The sequence below is a fragment of the Oncorhynchus kisutch genome, linkage group LG30, assembly GCF_002021735.2.
Source record: "Oncorhynchus kisutch isolate 150728-3 linkage group LG30, Okis_V2, whole genome shotgun sequence".
In the NCBI taxonomy this organism is placed as follows: Eukaryota; Metazoa; Chordata; class Actinopteri; order Salmoniformes; family Salmonidae; genus Oncorhynchus; species Oncorhynchus kisutch.
The window spans coordinates 26,152,573-26,172,668 of record NC_034203.2 but is presented as its reverse complement, the minus strand read 5'-3'; the positions used below and the strand labels follow the sequence as shown (position 1 = coordinate 26,172,668).

The 20,096-nt window shown below is 41.0% G+C and overlaps 2 protein-coding genes and 1 pseudogene across 2 annotated transcripts; 2 read left to right on the top strand and 1 right to left on the bottom strand.

Moving 5' to 3' along the window:
* LOC109874717 (transcription factor SPT20 homolog) lies at positions 1-7,579 on the top strand. Its single transcript, XM_020466737.2, has 4 exons — positions 1-101; positions 4,070-4,378; positions 4,568-4,750; positions 7,451-7,579. Exons 1-4 carry the CDS (start codon positions 81-83, stop codon positions 7,529-7,531), a joined length of 594 nt encoding a protein of 197 aa, XP_020322326.2. The 5' UTR covers positions 1-80; the 3' UTR covers positions 7,532-7,579.
* Positions 7,580-9,011: 1,432 nt separating this feature from the next.
* On the top strand, positions 9,012-16,491 carry LOC109875089 (insulin-like growth factor-binding protein 1). Its single transcript, XM_020467252.2, has 4 exons — positions 9,012-9,688; positions 9,882-10,021; positions 15,128-15,256; positions 15,409-16,491. The coding sequence occupies exons 1-4, from the start codon at positions 9,340-9,342 to the stop codon at positions 15,523-15,525; spliced, it is 735 nt and encodes a 244-aa protein (XP_020322841.1). The 5' UTR covers positions 9,012-9,339; the 3' UTR covers positions 15,526-16,491.
* A 1,304-nt stretch (positions 16,492-17,795) lies between these two features.
* LOC109874459 (insulin-like growth factor-binding protein 3) overlaps positions 17,796-20,096 on the bottom strand; it is a 14,365-nt pseudogene continuing 12,064 nt past the window's right edge.

Genomic DNA, 20,096 nt, shown 5'->3' with positions numbered 1-20,096 from the left:
CTTGATATTCACTTCAAATGAGAATTTAACCCTCAGGGAAAACAACAATTACTTACTCTATTCCTTAGCTAATTGATGTTATGGAGAATCAACAGCAATATGTAAGTTTAAATGTGTATATGTTTTGTCTCCATCCAAATATGTCTCTAAAAACTCGAGTTTGAATAGAAAGTATGCAAATTAAAGTGGATGGTGCTGCTGTGAGCTATTGAAATGATCTGAGATTTTGCTAGCTTCCGAGTATTCACAGATAATACGAGTTCTATATGAAGTTGGAAGTTTACTTACACCTTAGCCAAATACATTTAAACTCAGGTTTTCACAATTCCTTACATTTAATCCTAGTAAAAATCCCTTGTCTTAGGTCAGTTAGGATCACCACTTTATTTTAAGAATGTGAAATGTCAGAATAATAGTAGAGTGATTTATATCAGCTTTTATTTCTTTCATCACATTCCCAGTGGGTCAGAAGTTTACATACACTCAATTAGTATTTGGTAGCATTGGATCAAACGTTTTGGGTAGCCTTCCACAAGCTCCCCACAATAAATTCGGTGAATTTTGGCCAATTCCTCCTGACAGAGCTGGTGTAACTGAGTCAGGTTTGTAGGCCTCCTTGCTCCGCACACGCCTTTTCAGTTCTGCCAACAAATGTTCTATGTGATTGAGGTCAGGGCTTTGTGATGGCCACTCCATTACCTTGACTTTGTTGGCCTTAACTTCTTGACGCTACCCAACCCTGTCATGGGATCATTTGTCAGCAACTGCTGAATAGCATAGCGCAACAGTCAAATAATATTACAAAAAAATATTCATATTCATGAAATCACAAGTGCAATATTGCAAAACACCATTTAGCCTTTTGTTAATCCACCTGTCGTCTCAGATTTTGAAATGATGCTTTACAGCGAAAGCAATCCAAGTGTTTGTAAGTTTATTGATAGCCTAGCATAGCATTATGTACACTTAGCATCAGGAAGCAGGTCACGAAAAGCAATCAAATTAACCGTTTACCTTTGCTCTTCGGATGTTTTCACTCACGAGACTCCCAGTTACACAACGAATGTTCCTTTTGTTCCATAAAGATTATTTTTATACACAAAATACCGACGTTTGTTTGACGCGTTATGTTCAGAAATCCACAGAAAAGAGCGGTCACGACAACGCAGGCAGAAATTCCAAATAGTCTTCATAATGTCCACAGAAACATGTCAAATGTTTCGGGTAGTTTTTAAAATATATATTCGATAATATATCAACCGAGTGTGTAGGTTTTTCAATGACAGCGGGAGGAACAATGGTGGCTTTACTCTGTAGTGCAAAAACTCACTCTGAGAGCCCCCACCTATCCACTTACGCAATGTGATCTTTTCAAAATAAAAGCCTGAAACTATGTCTAAAGACTGACACCTTAGAGAAGCCAGAGAAAAAGGAATCTGGTTGATATCCCTTTAAATGGAGGATAGGCATGCAAAGGAACAGAAGGGTTTCAAAATAAGAGGCATTTCCTGATTGGATTTTCTTCAGGGTCTCGCCTGCAATATCAGTTCTGTTATACTCAGACAATATTTTGACAGTTTTGGAAACTTTAGAGTGTTTTCTATCCTAATCTGTCAATTATATGCATATTCCCCACAACATGATGCTGCCACCCCGTGCTTCACAGTTGGGATGGTGTTCTTCGACTTGCAAGCCTTCCCCTTTTTCTCCGAACGTAATGATGGTCATTATGGGGAAACAGTTCTATTTTTGCTTCATCAGAACAGAGGACATTTCTCCAAAAAGTACAATCTTTGTCCCCATGTGCAGTTGTAAACCGTAGTCAGGCTTTTTTATGTTGGTTTTGGAGCAGTGGCTTCTTCCTTGCTGAGCGGCCTTTCAGGTTATGTTGATATGGGACTTGTTTTACTGTGGATATACAAACTTTTGTACCTGTTTCTAAACAAGGTCCTTTGCTATTGTTCTGGGATTGATTTGCACTTTTCAGAACAAAGTACGTTCATCTCTAGGGGAGAGAACGTGTCTCCTTCATGAGCGGTATGACGGCTGCGGGGTCACATGGTGTTTATACTTGCGTACAATTTTTTGGTACAGATGACCGTTTTTCTGAGATCTTGACTGATTTATTTTGATTTCCCCATGATGTCAAGCAAAGAGGCACTGAGTTTGAAGGTAGGCCTTGAAGTACATCCACAGGTACACCTCCAATTGACTCAAATTATGTCAATTAGCCTCTCTGAAGCTTCTAAAGCCATGACATAATTTCCTGGAATTGTCCAAGCTGTTTAAAGGCACAGTCAATTTAGTGTATGTAAACTTCTGACCCAACAATAGTTGGAGAAATGACTTGTGTCATGCACAAAGTAGATGTCCTATCCAATTTGCCAAAACTATAGTTTGTTAACAAGACATTTGTGGAGTGGTAGAAAAACAAGTTTAAATGATTCCAACCTAATTGTATGTAAACTTCTGTCTTCAACTCTATTCTATCTAACCCTGTAAAGTGACTCAGATTCACATGATATACAGTGCCTTGCATAAGTATTCATCCCCCTTGGTGTTTTTCTTATTTTGTTGCATTACAATCTGTAATTTAAATATATTTTTATTTGGATTTCATGTAATGGACATAGACAAAACAGACCAAATTAATAAAGTGAAATGAAAATAATGAAAATAAAAAATGGAAAAGTGGTTTGTGCATATGTATTCACCCCCCTTTGCTATGAAGCTCCTAGATAAGATCTGGTGCAACCAATTACCTTCAAAAGTCACGTTAGTTAAATTAAGTCCACCTGTGTGCAATCTAACTGTCACATGATCTCAGTGTATATATACACCTGTTTAGAAAGGTCCCAGAGTCTGCAACACCACTAAGCAAGTGTCACCATGAAGACCAAGGAGCTCTCCAAACAGGTCAGGAACACAGTTGTGGAGAAGTACAGATCAGGGTTGGGTTATAAAAAACTTTGAACATCCCTCGGCGCACCGTTAAATCTATTTTTTTTTTAAATGGAAAGATTATGACACCACAACAAACCTGCCAAGAGAGGGCTGCCCACCAAAACTCACAGACCAGGCAATTAATTAGGCCATTAATCAGAGGGGCAACAAAGACACCAAAGATAACCCGGAAGGAGCTGCAAAGCTCCACTGCGGTGATTGGAGTATCTGTCCATAGGACCACTTTAAGCTGTCCACTCCACAAAAAAAGCTGGGCTACAGAAGAGTGGCCAGAAGAAAACACGTTTGGTGTTCGCCAAAAGGCATTTGGGAGACTCCCCAAACATATGGAAGAAGGTACTCTGGTCAGATGAGACTAAAATTTAGCTTTTTGGCCATCAAGGAAAACGCTATGTCTGGGGCAAACCCAACACCTCTCATCACTCTCAGAATACCATCCCCACGGTGAAGCAGGGTGGTGGCAGCATCATGCTGTGTGGATGTTTTTCATTGGCAGGGACTGGAAACTGGTCAAAATTGAAGGAATGAAGGATGGTGCTAAATTGAGGGAAACCTGTTTCAGTCTTCCAGAGATTTGATGCTTGGATGGAGGTTCACATACCAGCAGCACAATGACCCTAAGCATACTGCTAAAGCAACACTCGAGTGGTTTAAGGGGAAACATTTAAAAGTCTTAGAATGGTCTAATCAAAGCCCAGACCTCAATCCAATTGAGAATCTGTGGTATACCAGCGAAACCCATCCAAAATGAAGGCGCTGGAGCAGTTTGCCTTGAAGAATGGGCAACAATCCCAGTGGCTAGATGTGCCAAGCTGATAGAGACATACCCCAAGAGACTTGCAGCTGTAATTGCTGCAAAAGGTGGCTCTACAAAGTATTGACTTTGGTGGGGTGAATGATTATGCACGCTCAAATTTGTTTTATTGTCTTATTTCTTGTTTCAAAATAAACAAATTTTACATCTTCAAAGTTGTAGGCATGTTGTGTAAATCAAATTATACAAACCCCCCCCAAAATCTATTTTAATTCCAGGTTGTAAGGCAACAAAATAGGAGGGGTTGAATACTTTTGCATGCCACTGTATTTACAAAAACTACCGATACAGCAGCTAGAACCTATCCAGGAGGAGGAGGAGGAGGAGGAGGAAGAGAAAAAAGAGCAGGTGGTGGATGATCAGAAGAAAGAAGAGGAAGAGCCTCCACTAAAGGTGTGGAGGCCAAGCCGGCAGTCTCGTTCTCTGGACCAGAGTAGTGCTGCACAGGTGGAGATCTACAATCTCTCTCTACCATATCCAAATATCACCCAGGCCACAAGTGACCTTGGGGAGGAGATTACCCCACCAGGGTTCACACTCCCTAGGAAACGCAGAGCAAAGGCTGATTGGGAAGTGGATGGCATTAATCCGGAAGTAGAGGTAACCCAATTGGGCACAGATGTCAATTCAACGCCTATTCCATTTTTGTTCAACGTAATTACATTGAAATTATGTGGAAACAACGTTGATTTAACCAGTATGTGCCCAGTGGGAAGTAGCCTGTTCTCCCATCTCATCTTTTCACTTTATATTTTTGTTGATGTTTTAATGCAAGTATTTACATTTCAGCCCCAGCTAACCATCAACAGAAGAGTGAAACAAACATCTCATACAAGGAGGAGACTCTCCTGGTCATCGTCAGATGAAGAGCTACCAACACCACAACGACCACAGAAGAGGAGATGGAAGGACGAGCTACCACCACCACAGAAGAAGAGAGGGCCTAGGGGACGGAGAAAGGTGCCAACTGCAGTGAGTATCAATAGTAAGCCTTTAGTCATGATGGTCTGGACAAACAAAATACATGTACATTACCAGTCAAAAGTTTGGACACACCTACTCATTCAAGAGCTTTCCTTTTTAAATTTTTGTTTTTTATTACTATTTTTTTACATTGTAGAATAATTTTGAAGACATCAAAACTATGTAATAACACATGGAATCATATATAGTAACCAAAAAAGTGTTTCAAAGATATTTTAGATTCTTCAAAGTAGCCACCCTTTTCCTTGATAACAGCTTTGCACACTCTTGGCATTCTCTCAATCAGCTTCATGAGGTAGTCACCTGGAATGCATTTCAATTAACAGGTGTGCATTGTTAAAAGTTAATTTGTGGAATTTCTTTCCTCAATGCGTTTGAGTCAATCAGTTGTGTTGTCACAAGGTAGGGGTGGTATACAGAAGATAGCCCTATTTGGTAAAATACCATATTATGGCAAGAACAGATCAAATAAGCAAAGAGAAACGACAGTCCATCATTACTTTAAGACAAGAAGGTCAGTCAATCCTGTCATGACATTGACCTGGAGGTAGGTTTATGACAGGCATAAATACCTCTTCCCCCCCCCATTTTTCCTCTCTCTACCCTACTGATGTGAAATTTGAAAACCCCTTGGTTAACATAGAGATTCTGGGAACATCAGAAGGTGGGGGGGGGATGAACTATATTCTGGTTATCCGACCAATTGAACATATGCGGTGGTACTTAATGAATATGATGTCAGTTCAGTTGTCATCTGGGACATTCTCATCAAAGATAGGATGACAAACTCTACAGTGGAAACTCTGCACATTGTAGTTATCAGAGTCACATGGAATTGTTGTTCAATTTAAATGTTTGAATATAAAATTTATGGGTGAAGTGATTAAATGTAATTTTTAGCTTCCAAATGAGAGATTTGGGTTTTCATAAGGTTATGGCTCTGCTCAATCAGTGGCCCGCCCCTGTGAAGAGACATGGGCTATAAAACGTTCCAGACACCCTTCTCGCTCCACTATATAAAGCCTTGACGAAAATGTAACCTCCTGTTCCGAGGATGTGAGGACGATGGTCCGATGTCAAAATGGTTCAGATAATAACTACAGAACGAAGCCAACATCAGCGTGAGCTTTGGTTGCGAATGGTATGAACGTTGAACTCTTATTACTACAGAAGTGATACCTCCTAGCCGTTGAGTTAGCAACAGCAGCTGCAAACGAGGGTTAGGAAGGAACAGACAGAGTACCCATCTATCACACAACGACGTTACTACAACGTATCCAATTGACCACCAGAGACATTCTTCAAAGGACTCGGCTTGGTTTGGCTTCCATCTACCACCAACCTACCGAAGCGCAGCTCAGAGTAAATATTTATTGCATTTTCCTTTTCCAAATGGGTGGTAATTTAGAATGCATAAAAACTGTATTTACGATAGCACAGCTTCTTCCTGTGTCCCTCAGTCTTCCCGCTCTTTCACTCAAACCCAGCCCTTTTCTTTTGTGTAACCAGCTGTAATATCTGTTCTGCCCACTAGGGACGTTTTCCTTTATGACGTAATTTGCAATCAAGGTATGATTAATTCTGTGTATATGTAATTCTGTGTGATTTAGTTAGGTATTTAGTAAATAAATAATGAAACCCAATTTTTGTATTGCTGATTCAACTTGTTGGGCAGGGTTCGTGAAGATTGAAGAATTTACAACTTTCAGATGAGACTGAATTAAGGTGAAAATTAATATTGACTGCTATTGATGTAAAATATTACTAGGTCTTTAAAAGTTTATTCGGAAGATAACAGCTCCATAAATATTATTTCCTGGTGCCCCGACTCTCATTAATTACATTTACATGAATAGCTCAATCAGGTAATCCGGCATAGCCAAAGACACGACAATCCTGAACAGTTCAAGAACATTGAAAGTTTCTTCAAGTGCAGTCACAAAAACCATCAAGCGCTATAATGAAACTGGCTTTCTATAGGACAGCCACAGGAAAGGAAGACCTAGAGTTACCTCTGCTGCAGAGGACACGTTCATTAGTTACCAGCCTCAGAAATTGCAGCCCAAATAAATACTTCACAGAGTTCAAGTAACAGACACATCTCAACATGTACTGTTCAGAGGAGACTGTGTGAATCAGGCCTACATGGTTGAATTTCTGCAGAGAAACCACCAGTTAAGGACACCAATAATAAGAAGAGACGTGCTTGGGCCAAGAGGCAAGAGCAATGGACATTAGACCAGTGGAAATCCACCGTGACGCATGGAGGAGGAGGTGTGATGGTGTGGGGGTGATTTATTTAGAATTCAAGGCCCACTTAACCAGCATGGCTACCACAGCATTCTGCAGCAATACGCCATCCCATCTGGTTTGCACTTAGCAATCCTTATGAAGCTGGTTGAGAGAATGCCAAGAGTGCGCAATGCTGTCATTAAGGCAAAGGGTGGCTATATTTTGATTTGTATAACACTTTTCGGTTACTATATGATGCCATATGTGTTATTTTGTAGTGTTGATGTCTTCACTATTATTCTACAATGTAGAAAATAGTACAAATAAAGAAACTGTTAAGAGTCTGTTTCCAAACTTTTGACTGGTACTGTACATCAAAAGTACATTCAATTATAGTGATCAAACACACATTTTGATAATTTTGTCCATGATACTCACTTCACTATATCCCTATAGGAGGATGTTTTCCCACAATGGCTGGTGAATTTGATGCACAACATTGAGGAGGCTACAACACATGAGTTGGTTGTTGAGTAGGCTTGCAACATGACTAAAGGGCATCCAATAAATCATTGCAAGATGATACATACTGTGTGTCACTAAAGCATACAATGCAAGAGAAATGTAGACATGTGTCTGATTCAAGAACATGAATAAACATGAACATGAATAAAGGTTATCTGGATGTTATCCAGGGTACACCTCCAATGTACCAATTGTGTTTACCAAGGCCAGCATTTCATCAGACTGGGAAAATAACAGGGTCGTTCCATAAAAGGAGTCCCTTTTGGGTAGTGTAACTCTAAAAACTATTCTGATAGTAAGAGCCTATCAATAAGTGCAAAATAAAGTAACAGGGTTGATTACATCTCAAATCAGCCATAAATTCCCTTATGAAAGGATGAATGGAAACTTGTGTGTGTGTGTGCATCAGTGAGCGGCAATTTAATGCAAGCTTCAAAAAAATGTTTTATTGTTAAAATAATTCTAGCCTGTCTATCTACGGGTAGACTTAGCGGAGTTGGCAAAAACGGATGCATACATTTTTCAGGGATACAGCTAATTCCACCCATCTTCCTTTCCCCCTGAAAACAGAATGTAGGAATGCCGCTCAGGCATTTTCTTTTACATCTGATACTTTAGGTTAATCTATGGGTAACAGGGTGTACATGTTAGAAGTCACAGAGGGACATGCCAATATACAGAATTTTGGCACTTTAGCAAGTCTGATTTATTGAATTTGACATGTGGTCTATATTAAAGGGCACTTAATTTAATATAACATGTGTGTTAAATGCAATATTGGTGCACAGTTTCTTCTTAAAATATTAAAGGGATGTAAAAGGAACTCATTTCGTGGAATGACCCAACAACCTTCCACTATCCACATATGACAAGGTAGTTTCAGTTTGGTGTCTCGAGACACTGACTAATAGTCCAGTCATTGCACAAAGTCACCATGCTTCATCATGCGATGAAAAACACGAGGTATCATAGGCACAGAGAAACAGTGTGTGTCAAGGTGTGGGGGAGGGGTGTAGAGGTGTTCAGTGTTAACCGTAGATAAAGTGTGATTAACTAATACTACACCAGGAAGTGACCAATTAAAAAAGACATTCTCCAGACAAACATGTTATGGTTGCATGGTTATGTAACTGATGGGATGATCATGTTTATGTGCCCTGCAGATGACCCCTAGTCCACCACATGGGCTGAACAACACATATGGTTTATGAAAGTAGAGTAGAATCAAATCATATCCAGTTCATGACTGACCTATAACTTCTGACCCTTAGGTAAGTCATGTACCAAAGGATGAATCTCAATCCATTATTAGTTTGTCCCCCACATCATACAGTATGTACAGTATGAACGATCGAGGGGTCAAAACCAAAAAAACAACGAATTGATTTTGCAATGTTTTCCAACATCACCTTGTACAATCACTCCTCGTCCCAGAGTAAATATTGATGACAGGGCAGGCAGGCAGCTTCAGTGAACCCCAGTTCAGATCCACACACTCTACCAGAGGTCAACCCACCCAATACAGCTAATGCTGGTCCTGCTGTCTAGCCAAAATGTTTAATATCTGGAGTCACTGGTTCAAACATTAACCTCCCTGAGGGTCAGAGCTCTGTATAAATACTGCAACTCCTTTGTTCTGAGAATTCAGTTCAGAAAGAAAGAAGGAAACCTATAGATGCCTATCTACAGTATATTGTGCTTCTCAAGTACTTGAGGACTAAGCAAAAACTAAACTTGAAGATTAAAGACTGCACTTGAAGAAAATTCACATCTACACCTGACTGTAGATTTTAGTGTCTTTCTACACCTGAAGATTCGAGATGCTTGGATTATATAAGAAGTTGACCCTGCTGGCAGCGATGTCATTGTCCCTCCTGACCACTCTGGCCCAGTCTTCCCCTGTGGTGGGCCCGGAGCCTATTCGCTGTGCCCCCTGTACCCAGGAGAAGTTGGATGAATGCCCGGCCATCTCCCCAGACTGTAAGCAGGTTCTCAGGGAGCCAGGCTGTGGCTGCTGCATGGCATGTGCCCTGGAGAAGGGGGCCTCCTGTGGGGTATACACGGCCCACTGTGCTCAGGGGTTAAAATGCAGCCCAAGAGCTGGGGATCCTAGACCCCTCCACTCCCTCACCAGAGGACAGGCCATCTGCACTGAGGACCAGGGACAAGGTAGACTCCGCTTTTTGTCCTTTATGTTTTTGTTTTTCATTCATTGATTCCTTCCTTCAGCTATTACTTATTTATAAAGATGGTGGACAATCTACAAATTAAACCTATTTTGACAACATAATCAAAAGGATAGAATCTAAACTTATGTAAAACATGGTATACCTACCCACTAATTTCTCTCTCTAATCCACAGAGAAAGTAGAAGGGGTGCCAGACCACAGCTCCCTAGCCTACTTCCTGGGACTCAACACCCCCTTTGACACCAAAAATGAGGGTGCTCAGGAGAGCATCAAGGCCAAGGTCAACACCATCCGCAAGAAACTGGTGGAACAGGTATGCCCAGTGTTCAATCTGAAGCAGGGCCGCCACTTTGGTTTTAGAAGTGGGGGAGACATAGCCTGGTGGAGAGTCAGGGGGTCCTCCCCCAGATTTTGGGGGCTATCTAAAGCTAATTTCCTGCAATTTTACACAATCCAGTCTATAACAAAAAGTAAGCAAACATGCCCACAGTCATCAAGCTAGGTAAGAGATCCTTAATAAATATGTTTATGTGGTTAATAAGACAGAACTAGATCAAAGGTAATTCAATATTAAATATGTTTGTGGTTAATAAGACAGAACTTGATCAAAGGTAATTCTATAATAAATATGTTTATGTGGTCAATAAGACTGAACTAGATCAAAGGTAATTCTATAATAAATATGTTTATGTGGTTAATAAGACAGAACTAGATCAAAGGTAATTCTATAATAAATATGTTTATGTGGTTAATAAGACAGAACTAGATCAAAGGTAATTCTATAATAAATATTGTGTCCTTTAACCAATAGCCTAACAAATGAACAACTCTTGAAAAAATACTTTGATTGTCTTTATTAAGACATCCTCTGTATCAAATTTCAGCCAGACCGACCAGCCAGCCCGAGCTGCCACCCCAACCAATCTAGTCAATAACTCAACTCTTTTCCCAACACAATTTCCTTCTCAGGTCACACTTTTAATTTTGTTTAATTCCCAAAGGGAAAGGTTTGGAAACAAAAAATGAAGCAAAAAAAACCTGACATACACCTCAAATATACACTAACACACAGAAACAGCAACTCCTCCATATAATTAATCTCATAGGACTAATAATACTGTAGAGCTCTTTTTATTTGCACACAATATAGCTGGGTTGCCCTGTCCTGTCCCTAGGGGTCCACCACCCTGCAGCGCCCCAACCCAACGCACCCCACTCAGCTTTAGGATCTTAGTGAAACATTCCTAATTGGTTTTGGTAGTATTAGGAGTGACAACGTGACAACCCACAGGACGACAGACCCCAGGGCTAGGACTGAGCAGCCCAGCAGCTAGGGAATAAATGGGTATCTCCCCTGAAGTGGGTATCTTTTCAATACAGACTCCTTTAGTTGTACTGTATTCCATATAAGGCATCCAGTCCTTATGAAAGTTGCCCATCATGCCCTTAATCTTAGTAATAAATCAAATCTAGTGATCCATAACTTGACATTGTAGGAGGATAACCGACCTTCCAATTAATGTCAATTCATTTCTTAGCCAGTATAAATGCTTGGATACACAGTTTTTCAGATAAGACTCCGGTATCAACAGTGAGAAGGGAGAATCTGTAGACATGCTGAGACAAAAGAACATACTCTTTACCAGAATTCAGCCATACAGCCTTCACAAGCCCATAAAATATACAAATATGTCCCCTTGTGTGTTTTAAACCCCCAGGAGAGGAATGACATTTCTGAGTGCATCTAATTCGGTTTCACTGGCATATAGTACGTTCTATGGATGGTCTTAAACTGCAATCATTTATGTTTGAGATGATATGAACATGACTGGGCATTCTAACACATCTGTAGCCATTCATCATCAATAGCTTCTACCAGATCCTCCTCGCATTTTAGTTTGACATGTTTTGTGTCATCAGGAAAAGCCTCTTGAAACCCTTGAAACAGTTTGAAAATCAACTTTGGAGGTTTGTCAGACTGCCTTAAAATAGCATCTGGCTTGTCCAGTGTTTGCTACACAGAGAGAATTAATTGTTGTATGTGCAAAAATTCACCTCACCTCTGTCACAGACTTGTCTTCCCTGGCTGCCTGACCCTGCTGAGACCCCTGTCACCATCTGATCCTCTTAAAATGAGGCATGACAAATAATTACCTTAGTGTACGTTTATTCATTATATTATCCAAGAGTAGAATCAATGGTTCAATAGTTGAAATGACCATTATTCTCAGATCCCAGACTGTAACTTTAATCTTCAGCTGCTGTCATATATCTACAGTAGGTCTACCCATCAATTCAAGATGGAACTTTGTATCATTCACTGATATTATTGATATACTGCTAAATTCACTTGAGCTCCCTGGCTGTCTGACCCTGCTGGGAGCACTGTCACCATCTGATCCTGCTAAGACATGATGAGCATAGTGTTGTGTACTGACTGCACTAGAGGGCTACATTCCCATGGGATTCCTGCGGGACCTGCAGTTCCTGACTGTGATCATTGCAGTGCTGTCAGCATTTTTCAAGCTGTGAGTGGGAGTGGGGTTCAGAATGATTCTTTTTTAGTTGTCTCACAGATGATTTGGAAACGGTCCTCTTTCTGCTTTGCATACGTTCGCCTACCTGTTGTATTAAAAGCATATATTTTTTTCCGCATTATTCACACAGAATTTGCTGCTTCAACTTCAGTAGTCTACCCCTCCTAGTTGGGCGTGAGAGTTCAAGTGCACCTAGTATGTGTGGTCTCATTGAAATAGAGTAGGCTGCCTACATGGGCGGTTAATCCCATGGCAGTGAATAATTATAGTTAAGTATATTTCATAGACTGTAGTTTACTACAGTGTCTGTAAATAAATATTGATAATGGCAAGAAGTGGAGGGTGTTGAACAAACGTGTGTCGAAAGTACAATCAAAAAATGTAATCATTATTGAAAAGGAAAAGGCATAACGGGCACATAGGCATAGTTGTGAGCTAGCGTTGAACCTTTTCATTTTCAATAAGTATTGATTACCCATTTATTTGCCTCTACCTGCAAATGGTCCTCCTAAAGGGTAGGCTGTGTCCTATAGGCCTATGCCAAATTTTAGCAAGTGCCGCTCATCATTCTTGCTGCTTCCAGTTCAGTAGCCACACCTGCGAAATCAGGTGCGCTTGTAGTCTCAATTAAATAGAGTAGGCTGTAGCCTATGCATGGGCATGGGGGCAGTTAAATTTACTTCCTAAATAGACCTATGATTGGGCTATAGTTTACTACATTGCCTCAAACTACATCTAGCAAATTGGCTGACAAAGCCTAGTACTACAATATAAGGGCCATGTGAGAATCTCTGGTAATTTAACCTATTTCTTAAGTTATTTTTGTGCCTTTTGGTATTGCCTATAGGGTGCAGAATTGCTGGGACCATGGCTGGCAAGTGAGCTGCATCACATACACCTATAATAACATAGCTGGACTGTGGTTGGGTTTGGGACCAGTTCTTTCAGTAGCGGGTGGGAGTCGGACAGAAAGCAAGCAGGTGTGGATGAGGAATGAAGAAGTCAGTCCTGTGCAGACCTCTACTGTGCACCTTGACAGTGAAGCATGTAACGTTAGAGCCATTAATTACTATGCCAGTGTGAAAAGTAGGGAATTAGCTAGGGAAACTAACATTACATTGCCATACTGACTAATAAAAGTCACATTGCACTGAAAAAAACAGTCAGAATATCAATATTCAATCGTTTGGCCGAAGGTTTCGCGTTTGATTGAGGCAAATAGAATAGCTAACTTTCGTCAACTTTTGGAAGCTCTCTCTAACGGTACATCAACTGGCGATAGCTAGCCAAGTTAAATTACTTCTGAAACGAGACAAAACAAAGGCTGCAAAACATTTCCATACAAACAACAGCTGTTACATAATAATAATATCCACCTCATATCACTGTCTGACAGAACTGGAGGCTAGAGCTGACCTGGCTGTGGTAGCTAACATAGTTTATTCATTCATCTCAGTCGAGACGGGATAAAACATTAGCTATTGTTACATGTCAGTTATAATACTAGCTCAACACTGCAAATAAACACTAGTAAAAAAAATCTGTTAAATTAAACAACAGTTACCTTACCTAAATAGTAGCCCGTTTCTGCTCTGCTTGCTTTTACAACTCGGTGAAAGAGTGCAACAACATACACACTGAACTATACTCAACTCTCTCAAGCTGGTCCAGCCAGCCTTCCAGCAGCTTTGCCTTCACACAGCTTGTCAGCCCGCTCTGTGGTGTCCACGAGGTCCTTAATCCAGCAGGCTGAACACTCCAAACAGCCTACCCAACTGCACGGAGGCGTCCGCATGGTCCTAAAGCACACTGTTGCCTCTTTTTGTATCACATTGCAATGATAAATCTGGGGGTGACAAAAATATCAAGCTTCTGCTCTAGAATCAGTACTCCCCCTCTGCATGTAATCTTACTCATTGTGATCTAAAAGGCTAAACTCCCTTACAAAAAAGATTGGAGTATTGAAACAGCAGTAAAACTGCAGCAACTGCATCGACTGGTATTTTGGATGCAGTAATTGTAGAATAACTGCAGTGTACTGCAATTGAACTGCAGTTAGACTGCACTGTTACTGTAGTAAAAAAAAACACTGAACACAGTATTTGCAGAATACTGCAGTTATACTGCACTCTGACTGCAATCTGTTTTCGTATGGGCTGATCCTAAATCAGGTGCTTTATATGGCCCCGGACAGCTTAGTGGAGACAACCTAATTTAGAGTTCAAGACAATTTAGCTCTTAGCCACCAGAGGAAGCTGTTGCCCTTTTAACAAAAAAGAAACCAGACTCAGTGAGAAAATGGTACTCCCTTGAGATGAAATTTGCTTAGCATTTTAACACATGACAATTGAATGTTCTTAGTCAGATATAACAACTTAGTGTTGGACCAAAAGGCTCCTTAACAGCTTCTACCCCCAAGCCATAAGACTGCTGAGCAATTAATCAAATTGCCACCAGACTATTACATTGACCCCCCCTCCATTTGTTTTTACACTGTTGCTACTCTGTTTATTATCTAAGCATAGTCACTTCACCTCTACCTACATGTACAAATTACCTCGACTAACCTGTACCCCCTCACACTGACTCGGTACCGGTATCCCCTGTATATAGCCTCGTTATTGTTACTATATTGTGTTACTTTTAATTATTTTTTACTTTGGTTTATTTGTTAAATATTTTCTGAACTCTTTCTTGAACTGCATTGTTGGTTAAGGGCTTGTAAGTAAGCATTTCACGGGAAGGTATAAATACACCTGTTGTATTCGGTGCATGTGACAAAGTTTGATTTGATTTCATAACGTATTCTATGTCCATCTTGCTGTGTTTATTATACAGTATGTTTTGTATCAGATGTTGACTGTTCTTTGTCTTGTCCCCAGGGTCCCTGCCACATTGAGCTGCATGCAGCTCTGGACAAGATAACCAGCTCTCAGCAGGAACTAGGAGAGAAGTTCACCAACTTCTACCTACCCAACTGTGACAAACATGGCTTCTACAAGGCCAAGCAGGTAAGGCATAGCACCTGAGCTGTAGGTTTGTTTAGCAATAGCATTAGCTCATTTGTGGTAGATAGTGTGATCTGACCAGGAAAACATTTATCAATGCAGTGAAGTTGATCCATGTAATTGAATATATTGCCCCCTCTTCTGTTGTGTTCTAGTGTGAGTCGTCTCTGGTGGGACCCCATGCCAGGTGTTGGTGTGTGTCCTCCTGGAATGGGAAGAAGATTCTGGGGTCCAATTATCTACCCGGCTTAGAGTGCCAGCTGGAGCTCTAAATCATGGACACTCTGACCCACATTCACAGGCACATGCATGCACATGTATTGACACACATACAGTCTTTTTTACTCCACTTAAACACACATATAGGTGCCCTCAAACCTACACACATCCACATCATATATACTGACTTTCTTTTACAAACACGTATAAATACACACTCATTCAAATAAGCACACATGTTTTCTTTTTCTGTAATTACACTTAATTTATTTACGTGTCGTATCACACCTTATTTATTCAAAATGCGTATGTGCTTACAAGTATGGACCATTTGTCATTTTTAGATTGTTTATGTTTCCTATTTTCTGATTGTAAACAGGGCAACAGTGTATGCATTTGTGTTTCTGACTAAATAACTCCATCTCTGAAGACCACAGGTCTCCAGCTCTGCCAAACCCAGTTCAGGGTCTTCAGAATCTGTTTTTGATTCATTCAACCAGGTGGACCCGTGCACAGTAAATGAAACAACACAGCCATTCATTCATTCAACATGTTGACAGTTTCGGAAGGTATTCTCATTGACATTTCCTCAATGGGTATTGGGGAAATGCTTAAAGTTCCACAAGTATGCATCTGGTGGCCAGGCACAAACATATCACTGCTCATCCAAGCCCCTGTTTGGTTTTGGGGGAGTTTTTCTGTCTTCATCTACCTCTACTGGTCTGTGCAGGTCTTCTGGTTTAGCAGATGTTTTTTGGGACAGTTTTTTCTCCCAACTCTCTGCACGTACACCACCCTCCTCATGTGAGGTCATTGTTTCATTTGTCTGAAAGGAAGTTCTCTTTTGTTTGATATAATGTCTGTATTTATTATATGCCAAACTATTCCTGACAGCAAGTCAGAAATATGTGATGAGATATGCTGCTATTACTTTTTGTTTGGTTTGTTACAAATCATTTATAGCCTATGTTAGTTACTCTGTTGTAATTTTGTGCTTTCAATAAACACGTTAACCTCAACGTTTGTGTTTTAGAGCACGTTTCTGTAGCATAGAACATATTAAGGACACGGCAAGTTTGGAGAGAATTGAATGAAGACACCAGTGACTTCATTAAATTAAGTATTTATTTGTGTAACAGAGGTTCTTGTATATCCGCTGGCTTTATTAACCCAGAGGTTGTGGGAACACTTGGTTCTCAACCAATTTTGAGAAAAGACTCCTGGGTAAAGTATAGAATGGTACCCTATTCCCTGTAGTGCGCTACTATAGACCTGGTCAAAAGTAGTGCACTACATAGGGAACAGGGTACCATTTTGGGGACAACCCTGGTGGGAATTAGAAACATTTCCAGAGCTAGCAACATGCAGGGTTACTTCTGCAGCAAGCCTCAACAGAACCTCCGGTGGCAATAGTTATGAGGGATACCAAGTTATAATTGTGAACAAAAAGTATTCCAAATCTCAGCATCATCAATAAGGATCATGGACATTTAGAAATCTTTAGCATATTCAGACAACACACTTACAAAAGTAAATCGCATAGCAATGGAAGCTGGTGTCAACTTTACTGCATTTATTTGTTATAAATACACTTTTTTTGATACAAGGATAGAGAATATTGACCTTTAACCAAGGCACAGCTAAAAGGTGAAAAGGAATCTCTGAAAACAGAAAAACGTGCCAAGTGTCACGTCTGGAGGAAAACTGGCACCATCTCTACGGTGAAGAATGGTGGTGGCAGCATCATGTTGTGGGGATGTTTTTCAGCGTCAGGGACTGGGAGAGACTAGTCAGGAACGAGGGAAAGATAAACGGAGCAAAGCACAGAGAGATCCTTGATGAAAACCTGCTCCAGAGTGCTCAGGACCTCAGACTGGGGTAAAGGTTCACCTTCCAACAGGACAATGACCCTAAACACACAGCCAATACAACGCAGGAGTGGCTTCGGGATAAGTCACTGAATGTCCTTGAGTGGCCCAACCAGAGCCCGGACTTGAACCCGATTGAACATCTCCGGAGAGACCTGAAAATAGCTGTGCAGCGACACTCCCCATCCAACCTGACAGAGCTTGATAGGATCTGGAAAGAAGAATGGGAGAAACTCTCCAAATACAGGTGTGACACGATTGTAGCGTCATACCCAAGAAGACTAACGAGGCTGTAATTGCTGCCAAAGGTGCTTCAACAAAGTACTGAGTGAAGGGTCTGAATACTTACGTAAATGTCATATTTCAGTTTTTTACTTTTAATAAATTAGCAAAAATGTGTAAAAACATGTTTTTGCTTTATCATTATGGGGTTTTATGTGTAGATTGATGATGGGAAAAACAACGATTTAATAAATTTTAGAATAAGACTGTAACGTAACAAAATGTGGAAAAAGTCAAGTGGTCTGAACATTTTCCAAATGCACTGTATGTTCCACTGGTGGAAGTATAGGGAATGTACTTACATGAAGCTGTATATGAGTTGCATAGGGAAGATGAGAACAGTATCCAGCTTTATAGTCAACTCCCTTAAATGGTCCTGAGGAAAGGGCAGTGATGCTGCAGTGAGATACAGGTTGGACTAAAAGCTGATGTATGTATCCTCTGGCACAAAGTGGGAAGGCGTTTTATGACATTGTACTGTACTGTGCCACAGGGTGGTCACACACCAGCAGTTACACAGATAGACACACTTGTATTTCACACACACACACACACACACACACACACACACACACACACACACACACACACACACACACACACACACACATACAACCACACAAATACATATAGTAACATATCAAACATACAGAATTACTGTATATAAGTCTCTGTCATCAAGTCTGTAATCATCAAGGCTAGCCCTCTGCAATGGAATTAATTATCTAATTTGTCCTTAGAAGTACTGCCCTCTGTCTATGGAGAATCCATCCACACACTGCTTACAGTGCATAGGAGCAGCACATAGCATTGGAGGGTGTGTGTTGGACACAAGGAGTGTGATTGGATGAGTCCTCTTCTCAAACCACTCCTCCTGCCCTGCCTTCCATCCTCCTGCCCTGCCTTCCTGTTGGCCGAAGTATCATCAATGCCAGCCAACACGTCCAGGCCCAGCCATTTTGGACCCTTTTGGATCCGAATATCCTCATAGTTTTTCTGTGTGTTCATGGCTCCTTTTCTTTCTCTCTGCCTCTCTTTCTCTCTCTCTGGTTCCTTCTTGCTGCTTAGGTCTTATTGGCTCTCAGAGTTGTAGCACTGGTGTCTCCTCTCTCCTTCCCGTTGAAACTTGGCAATGGCTGCCCATACTTGTCGACACACCAGCAAAACCCTCGCTTTCTGCCCTTGGATGGACGGCACTGTGTGTGTGAGGGAGAGAGAGAAAGGGAGAGAAAGAAACAGAGAGAGTTACAGAGAGAGGGAGAGAGTAACAGCGAGAGAGTTACAGAGAGAGAATTACAGAGAGAGTTACAGAGAGACAGAGAGTTACAGCAAGAGAGGGAGAGAGTAACAGTGAGAGAGTTACAGAGAGAGAGAGAGAGAGAGAGTTTACAGAGAGAGAGAGAGAGAGTTACAGAGAGAGAGAGAGAGAGAGAGTTAACAGATGAGAGAGAGAGAGAGAGAGAGAAGAGTAGAGAGAGAAGAGTTTACAGATAGAGGAGAGAGAGAGTTACGAGAGATAGAAGAGAGTACCGAGAGAAGAGAGAGAAGAGAGATTTACAGAGAGAGAGAGAGAGAGTTACTTCAATGAGAGAGGAGAGAGAGAGAGATAGAGAGAGAGTTACAGAGAGAGAGAGAGAGAGAGTTACAGAGAGAGAGAGAGAGAGAGAGAGTTACAGAGAGAGTTACAGAGAGACAGAGAGTTACAGCAAGAGAGGGAGAGAGTAACATACAGTGAGAGAGTTACAGAGAGAGAGAGAGAGAGAGAGATGTTTTACAGAGAGAGAGAGGAGAGAGAGTTACAGAGAGAAGAGAGAGAGAGAGTTACAAGAGAGAGAGAGAGAGAGAGAGAGAGAGTTACAGAGAGAGAGAGTTACAGAGAGAGAGAGAGAGAGAGTTTACAGAGAGAGAGAGATGAGAGTTTATACAGAGAGAGAGAGAGAGAGAGAGAGAGAGAGAGTCTATTAGGAGTAAGAGAGAGAGAGAGAGATAGAGAGTTACAGAGAGAGAGAGAGAGAGAGAGTTTACAGAGAGAGAGAGAGTAGAGAGAGAGAGAGAGTTTTTACAGAGAAGAGAGAGAGAGAGAGTTACAGAGAGAGAGAGAGAGAGAGAGAGAGAGAGAGAGAGAAGTTACAGAGAGAGAGAGAGAGAGTTACAGAGAGAGAGAGAGAGTTACAGAGAGAGAATTACAGAGAGAGAGGGAGAGAGTTACAGAGAGAGAGAGAGAGAGTTACAGAGAGAGAGAGTTACAGAGAGAGAGAGAGAGTTACAAGAGAGAGAATTACAGAGAGAGAGAGAGAGAGTTACAGAGAGAGAGATAGAGAGTTACAGAGAGAGAGGGAGAGAGTTACAGAGAGAGAGAGTTACAGAGAGAGAGAGAGAGAGAGTTACAGAGAGAGAGAGTTACAGAGAGAGAGTTACAGCAAGAGAGAGAGAGTTACAGAGAGAGAGGGAGAGAGTTACAGAGAGAGAGAGAG